This window comes from Epinephelus lanceolatus, chromosome 2, assembly GCF_041903045.1.
Source record: "Epinephelus lanceolatus isolate andai-2023 chromosome 2, ASM4190304v1, whole genome shotgun sequence".
NCBI classification, from domain to species: domain Eukaryota; kingdom Metazoa; phylum Chordata; class Actinopteri; order Perciformes; family Serranidae; genus Epinephelus; species Epinephelus lanceolatus.
In genome coordinates, this window is record NC_135735.1 from 5,787,948 (window position 1) to 5,796,439 (window position 8,492).

The 8,492-nt window shown below is 42.5% G+C and overlaps 1 protein-coding gene across 1 annotated transcript in view; it reads left to right on the top strand.

Annotated features, from left to right (window-relative positions):
* Positions 1-4,285, top strand: part of prmt3 (protein arginine methyltransferase 3) — a 91,634-nt gene extending 87,349 nt beyond the window's left edge. Inside the window, exon 16 of the mRNA XM_033625396.2 lies at positions 4,018-4,285. Within this exon, the coding sequence (XP_033481287.2) occupies positions 4,018-4,127 (110 nt within the window). The 3' untranslated portion in view covers positions 4,128-4,285. The remainder of the gene's footprint in view (positions 1-4,017) is intronic.
* Positions 4,286-8,492: the final 4,207 nt, after the last annotated feature.

Consider the following 8,492-nt stretch of genomic DNA (forward strand, 5'->3'; position numbering starts at 1 on the left):
CCTCAAATTGGCTGAAGAGAGGATGGGAGGTATCTCCCAAGATACTCCTTGCTTTCTTCCTTGTCCTTTCTGTAAAGAGTTGGGTCAAGGGCTTTTATGGCTTGCCAACTATTTTACTTGCCATTGTCACAATCCCAGAGAGTTTTATCTTGGATGTACAGTTAAGTTCACCGTACTAATGTTTAAAAGTTGGAGTGTTTCTCCTTCCGACCAGAAATGTAGGCTTTTCTTTTGCTCGAGCATCTCTAGCCCAGTGTTTAAAACTGTTGACTAGTTTATTTGTATACAACATATCCATGACAACACACAGAGCTGATATAAACAGGCAAGAGGCCGTGTGTTGCAAACTGCAGTAAAAACCCCAATTGAGACGCATCTTCTTAATGTACCGTGTACATGTCCAAAGACACTCCTAAAACCTGAATAATACCAACATATCTGACATGTCTTAATCGGAAAATTCCACATTCAGACAAAGGCCTGATTTTAAATATACACACAGAATATGCTGTATACATGACTCACACTGAACATGATGCCTCACAGTGCATGCAGCCAACTTGATGTGCATAGAACTTAGACATTTGGGAGATCTGCATGAGGTTGAGCAACATCTGAAAGGGTTGATCAAAGAGGACCTGAGTCCACTGGCTGATTCTAGTGGATTTTGTTTTTTCAGGTTCAGATTGTGGAGATGAGAATTTGCGGTCCTATAACTCAGATGCATACAGACTACACAACAGCCTTGATACAGAGATCACCAGTGTTTATCCAAACAGAAAACACAAACCAGGCATGTGTGTTAGTGACCTTTTCTGTTACAGTTGGGTCGTCTTGCGATCGTAGTGTCAGTCACTGACCCAGTTCATTAAGTTGGTGATGGAGTGGGGGGCACAGTGCATATAGTCTGTCAGAAATCTGCTGCAAAAGTTCAACATTTCGCAAACACATGGAAGATTGTGGAGGTTCTCATAGGAATGGCAGGACTTCTGGTTGACTTGCATGCCTACATAGAGCCATATGGAAACGAGGCGTTAATCTGATATTCCCGTCCTCCTTGATATTTTCTACAATTTTTTAATTTTTTACCCAAGGAGCAGGGTGGGATTGGAGAGTAGTATACGTACTCTGAGTCTGGACTGGAGATTGCAGTTATATGCTGTTGTATATATGTATATATATATATATATATATATATATATATATATATATATATATATTTGTATATATGTTGTTACCTCCGCCGAGGAGGTTATTTTTTAAGTTTAATTTGTTTGTTGATTTTTCAACATTCATTCATTCAATTTCCGTAACCGCTGATCCTGTTAAGAATCGCTGGGGGGCTGGAGCCTATCCCAGCTGACACTGGGTGAGAGGCGGGGTTCACCCTGGACAGGTTGCCAGACTATCACAGGACTAACATGGAGACACAACCATTCACGCTCACATTTATTGGCAATTTAGAGTCACCAGTTAACCTGCATGTCTTTGAACTGTGGGAGGAGTCAGAGTAGCCGGAGAAAACCCACGCTGACATGGGGAGAACATGCAAATTCCAGAGAAGGGCTCCCCCACCCCCGGGGTTCGGCAACAATGTTAACCACCGTGCTGCCCATTTTTCAACACCGGGATTATGAAAAACTTCTGGTCCAGATTTCATTAAATTTGGTGGACAGGTGTAGCATGGACCAAGAAAGAAGCCACTACATTTTGGAGAGGATCCCAAACACGGGGCGGATACATAAATCATTTTTCACTTTTGTTAACATTGGGAGATAAGGCACTGGCCGGAGGTTTGTGCTCTCTGAATGCCCCTCTAGTTATTTGTACATTCCCATGTGCCTTTGGTTTAGTTGCTTGTTGGCTTGAGATGCCAAACTTTGCCTCATTATTTCTTGCTCTACAACTTCACTTACAAAAGAACTTTATATATTTAGCACCCAAATCTGAAATATATTTATGTTCCTCTACAATTGGAGAGTTGAGGTCTTGTTCATTTGTCACACTCTGGTTTCTGCTGAAGCACCCACAGAATGAACACTGCGTCCGTCTGTCCTCTCTGCAGTGGACTGACAGACCCAGAGAGTGGCGCCAGCAGCAAAGACTCAGTGACAGCACTGTTGGCATGGTAACGAGTGAGGCGTGACAGCAGTGATGGCCGACGCTTCGATGGAGAAAGTGCCACAGTCAGCATTTTCTCTCCTCGTCCTCCTCTAACCTCCGGGGGGGGGGGGGGGGGGGGGGGGGCTGCTTGTTTGCTGTGTGGATAAACATTCATTTACCTCCAGCAGTCAAACGTGAAGTTAATCAGAGTGATTATGCGTCATAATCATCAGCGTCTTCTCCCGGCCTCCCGGTTGCTCATGCGTCGTACTGTAAATGCACTTCCTTCTCACTGCCATCTGGAGTATTCTGCATGTCTGCATCATACACACACACACACACACACACACACACACACAATCTTTCTTATTAATTACTACATTAAACCACATTGCCTTCACACACATCATTTCTATAAGCACCAGTGTGTGTCTTCTCCTACTGCAGAGGCCTGAGCTCAGCAGCTCTGTACTGCTGCAGGGCATCAGGAAGATTTCTTTTTATGAGCAGTTATTAATTTCGTTTTTTTATTACAAACACACTGATTGATGTTGTCTGGCTTTTCATGTTTTTTTTTAAGAGTCTGATTTAACAGCGGAGCGTAGACGTTATGGTCGTGATATACCGAGGAGGGTTATCAGACGGAAATCAAATGAAAAACAGTTTTATTTCCTTGAACTTTGTCGCAGGTGAACAGAAACTAAATCTAGCCAGTTGTTCTCAAACAGCCTGTTGGGGGAAAATAAAGCACAGGAGCAGACGTATAACTTCACATACATGGTGTGCCATCCCAAAATTAATGGTTTCCAAGGAGATAACCCCCCCTTTTGGGTCATATTATGCCATGAACACACACATGCTTTAACTGACTTTGATTCAGTCCCATTATAGCTGTCTTGCTACAGTCAGCACTCCTTAGCACACCAAATGTGTATTAATCCGCAGCTGGAAATAGTCCCTAACAAATGTTTCACTTAGTTCTGTTAAATGAAACTGAGTTTTTCTACGGATTTGTTTCACCATGAGCAGAAGGTGTTAGAACATGTCCTGTACATACACACTGTACTGCACAGACCTGACGCTTCGGGCGTCCCCTCCGGTCGACGGCCAGGCTGGGCCAGCACAAGCAGCGTTGTTGTGATTTTAGTTCATAGAGGGGGGGTTGAACGCGACCCCAGATCAGTTGAGGTGTGTAGTGGCGTTCCCGGATCGGTGGATTTTGTCTCCGGATTTCTGAATGTCTGTCGGAATCTTCTGCAGAAATGTGGCGTGGCAGTCTGTCAGCGTCTCCAGCAGCCAGCCTCGACTCCAATCAACTGCCGCCTTTTCAGGTGTGTGAGCTCCTAGGAAGGGGAGTTACCCAATACCCCAAGTGGAACATCAGCCTCTCCCTGCTTCCTAACTCCACCCCTAACCGTACACCTAGGCCTCCTAATTATGTGCCATAACAGAGGCCAAACACCAAACAAGAGTGAATCTAGGATCGGCTTTTACAAACACTAACTGCAATCCTGCGTAGCGTATCTTTAAAGTGGACTAGAAATAAATCTATCTATCTGACTGGAATCCCTTAAACTTAAAAACCAAACATTCTCTCTGCCTTAATGTCTTCCTCAGTCTTATTTGCAGGTATCTATTTGTCTTTATTTTTGTGGGTTAGGGTTAAAACTCTGGGGTGAGAATGAACTTAAAATAACCTTTGACTTTAAAAACCTTCACAAGCTCTCATCTAAAGTTTCTGTCTAGCTGAATCAAAGTCCTGCTCCTTGTTCAAAGTGAACATCTAGACACCTCATTCCAGCTGAACCCTGCAGCAGTGGCTTCTGTGATTATTACACCTTCAAACAAAGAGGAGGGACTCTCCTGTCTCCCAATTTGAAGCCAAGTGTGCATATCTCTCTCTCTTCTCTTAAGGGGAGGAGCTCAGGGGAAAGATCACTGTGCGTAAAAACAAGAAGGACCCTCGCTCACTGTTCGTCACCTTTGACCTCCGAGACAGGAAGCTGACTTACAGCCTGCAATAAAGACGGCTGTCACATGGTACAACATCCAGCAAATATAACCCACTTTTTAATTGAGCATTCCTGTATTCACATGTTGGAGCAGGATAGAATATAACACTTTGATGTTTCAAATGTTAGGATTGTTTATGTGCCTTGTAATAAAAAAACAATGTATGAGATTTTCTCCTTGTGAGTGTGTTTTATTTGATTACTTGAACATGATCACACATCAGTATACTTTGTTTTTTTTTATTTGCAGGTCAAATGGCAAAGTTAGATTAAAAAGCTCATATGAGGTCGTGGATACAAGCAGCTGAAATGAGTTTCCTCCGTGGGGTGGCTGGGCTCAGCCTTAGAGGTAGGATGAGGAGCTCGGAGTAGAGCTACTGCTCCTTCGCGTAAAAAGGGGTCTGTTGAGGTGGTTCGGGCATCTGATCAGGATCCTCCTGGGCAGACCCAGAACACGATGGAGGGATTACATATCTCATCTGGCCTGGGACCACCTTGGGGTCCCCCAGGAGGAGCTGGAAAGTGTTGCTGCAGAGAGGGACATCTGGGGTGCTTTGCTTGATCTGCTGCCCCTGCAACCCAGCCCCAAATAAGCCGATAAAAATGGATGGACTGATAGGTTAAAATGTAAGGTTTTCAGATGTCTAGTTTGCATATGTTTTGTTTTAAGGGCATTACAGTTAGTGTTTTTCCACGTGGAGCAGGTCACAGCTGCACGTTGAAATGCAGTCATAAAAATGGCATTGAAACAATAGTTAAATGTAACCTAGATGTCATTAAACTGGACTTTTCAATCCATACCTGTGAATAGCCAAAACCACACTTGGCCTACTTAGTGTTTCAGACCACTTTCATCATGCCCCGTCACGCGCATGCATCACTGTGTCATCCAAATATCCAACAAAAGAAAAAGCACTGAGAGGAACTGGCTGCCAGCTCTTTGTTAAACAGATTGTGTGCTTTTGCCAAGTATTTCTCTGAATCTCCCTCCACGTTCTCCTCCTTATTGTCCTACTTTGAGCTACGTGAGATCTCACCGCGGGCGTCATCCATCTTCCATGAGTTTACTGGGACAATACGAAATGAATTTGAGCTTAAAAAAGGCTGACTGAAGCCTCTTTGCATACTTCATTGAGCAGCTCTGCTTACAATTAAAGATTTTTTCCTTCCTTCTCTGCCTGAGATGATGAATCCTGGACTCTGAGGAAGTGTAGCGGCCTGTGAGGAGGAGGAGGAGGAGGAGGAGAAGGAGGAGCAGACTGTGGGGCTGGCTGCCTGTCTTATTGGCGATTTGACATTCACCACTTTCTACTGCTTCAGTGTCCTCTGCCATTATATTAATACAGTCTGGTCTGTGTGCTGACAGCAAACGGGGCTCAAAAGAACAAGCTTTTCTGTGCAGGGAGAGGAAGTGTGTGCATGTTTCTGAAAGTTGTGATGAAAGGAAACTCTCCAGTGGACTGTAGTTGTGTCTTAAATGCCCTGTCAGCTCTTCAACCACAGTCCATTGAGTAGTTTCATTTTATACCTGCTGTTACACCTGGATGGGTGACATGAATCTACATAGGATATTTTTTTGAAACCCTAACATGCAGGATTCCTACATCTCTCATGCTGTGTGACATTTTCTGGTCTTTAAAAACACTTAGAAGATTTATATCTTTTTATATAGCTGACAGAAACTGTTGATTTTGTGGTGCTTGAAAATCTTCAGTGCTTTCAATTAGCTGTCTGTTAAAATAGTGTCACAGGCAGCCATTTATTTCTGAGATGCATAGTGGAAAACTGCATAAAAATACAGTTTTTTAATTTTATAAACCAAGTGTGCCTCATAGCTTATGCATAAGGAAGGTTGTGTATCATCTAACAAGTCAAAAATATGTGCAGCATTTAGCTTTGCTTGTATTTTCCCAAACAGATTCGGATACTTTTACTACGTTTTTAGATGAATAACATTTATTTAGGGCCTTTCTTTGGGCTGGCCCTTGTCTGCCAGCTCTCTGAAAACCTTTTTAAAACTAATTTGCAAACTTAATTGAGTCAGAGCCCTGGAGCTCAGAGAGTTTACCCCATATTCTTGTTTCAAACTAAACCGCTGCATGAAAGGAACAAGCGCCATTTAAAGACAGGCATTATTACTGCAAATACAAAACATGTTAACTGCGTTTTCTGGCAGCAAATGGCCCCTAACTTAAATTGTAAAGGACTGATGATGATGATGATGGGAGCCGTGGGCCCCTGGATGACCCCCTCCGCTGAATCACTGCTTTCCAGGCGCTTCAGATGGATGCGGCTTCTTATCAGTCAGGCGACAGTGGGAGTGATCAATTAATTACACGCGCTGGTGTAATTAACGAGCACGAGGAGACACCGAGAAACCCCTCCGCGAGGCGGTTAGTTCAGCTCCTCGATCAGGACTTAGTCACTGAATTAAAGAAAGGGAAACTAAAATGATTTAAAGCGGGAAACAAAATCAAGAAACCAGAAGGACCTCTTTATTTATTTATTTAAATTTGTCATTTAAAGGTCCGTATGATCGGCCACACGTGGTCTTTATTTTGCTTCACGTGTGTAAAACCCTGCAAATCATGTTCTGCAACGCGCTTCTTTACGCGCGTGTGTGTATATGTCTGTGTGTGCGCGCGCTCACTGGCAGTCCGCGTGCCCAGCGCACTCTGGAAGACGAGCAGAAATCAATTACAATTATTCTCTGTTGACAATGTAATTAAAGTCAAGGCGGCGGCTAACACACCCGCTTCAGCCTCTTATCTGCAGCGGACGGAGATTTACAAGCGGAGGGAGAGCAGCGTGCACAGCGAGTGGACGGCCCCGCGTGGGACTGTGCGTGTCCCGGTGTCACAACACACACTGTGACCTGCTCAGCTGGAGCCACAGCGCAGGTTGAAAACACCACTGGACACTTTATTTTCATGGGCCTGGAGAAAAAAAATAAGAATTTTAATATTGTTTTTATGTCAGTTTGTTAAAGCTGGGGCCTGCAGGGTTTGTGTGAGTGCATTAAAATATAGTAATATAATTTTAAAAAACTATAATGCAGTGCCTTGTTTCAGCTGACAGTTAAACAGGAAAGGGGCGTAAGGGACTGCTCTCTACTTATCAGAGTTACAAATATTTTTCTTTGAGCCTCTCTGACATACTGGCGATACCTGGATGACACTTCCTCCACCATAATTACATTTTTTAAAACTTACACTTAAATGTTTTTACCTTAATAGTTGAAGACAAAATACTGTAGCTGAAAAAAAAGCCCAATTTTTTCACTCTTCCCGTGCATGATGGTTTCTTTTTTTTTTTTTTTTTTTTTTGAGCAACTTGAATTGAGATGTTAGCAGAGAAATTATTCTCTGTTTCCTAGCCAGGGACGACAGATGGAAATTAGCTTATAGCTATCTCAGGTGCAGCTAAGTCCCTGCTAAATAAAATAAATAAATAAATAAATAAATGGATAAGCCCAGATTTTGCAGATGGTGTGTTATAAGACTGTTTGAAATTTGAAAATCCAATGATAATTTTTCTTTTTACAGTTTCAAGCTATAATAAATTATGTGATTTTGCTGATTTTTAAAGGAAGCATGCAGGTTTGGAAGGGCTGTTTTTGTTTTGTTTGTTTTTTAAACCCAACAACATATATTTAAATAGATTAAAATACAGTAAACGCACAAAATACAACCATTTGAATTTGTACACCCCCCTCCCCTAAGCCAAAATGAAAAACATAAGTCCCTCCCCAGTGCTTAAAAATTATTTAAGATACCTCCCCCTTTTTGCACCACCCCCTCCCCCACATATGTAATGAACAGTCCCTAAAGGAAGCTAATTTAGCTATTTGATATTAAAAAAAAACTACTAAAAATTATTCTGACGATGCTGACATCCCACCAGCCGATGTGTATCTCTAATATTTATAATAACAATTATTATTATTATTAACATTATCATTATTATTACTATCATCATCATTATTATTATTATTATGGGCCTATCTGTCCTATGTTCCTCCTGGATTTATGGCCTGTAACAATAGGCCTAGCTAGCCAAACAGCGCGGTTGCTAGGCAACTATCTGGTTATTTTCGTTAACACATTTCTAATTGGCCTGTCAGGTCTGAGATCAGCGTCCAGTGTGCAGCCGCTTTGACTCAGCCAATCAGAGGAGAGGGCAGCAGCTAGTTCGCTTTATTAAGCAGAAGTGTTTCAGTGTAGCTGCAAAGTATCGAGAGTCTGAACATTTGAACCTAAATCAATCACCCTCCTGTGTGTGTGTGTGTGTGTTTGATGTAGTGCAGCCTGTGTGTGTGTGTGTGTGTTGTGTGATGCTCCTCAGTATGGAGGCCTGAACAGTTTATGTTTTTAAAGT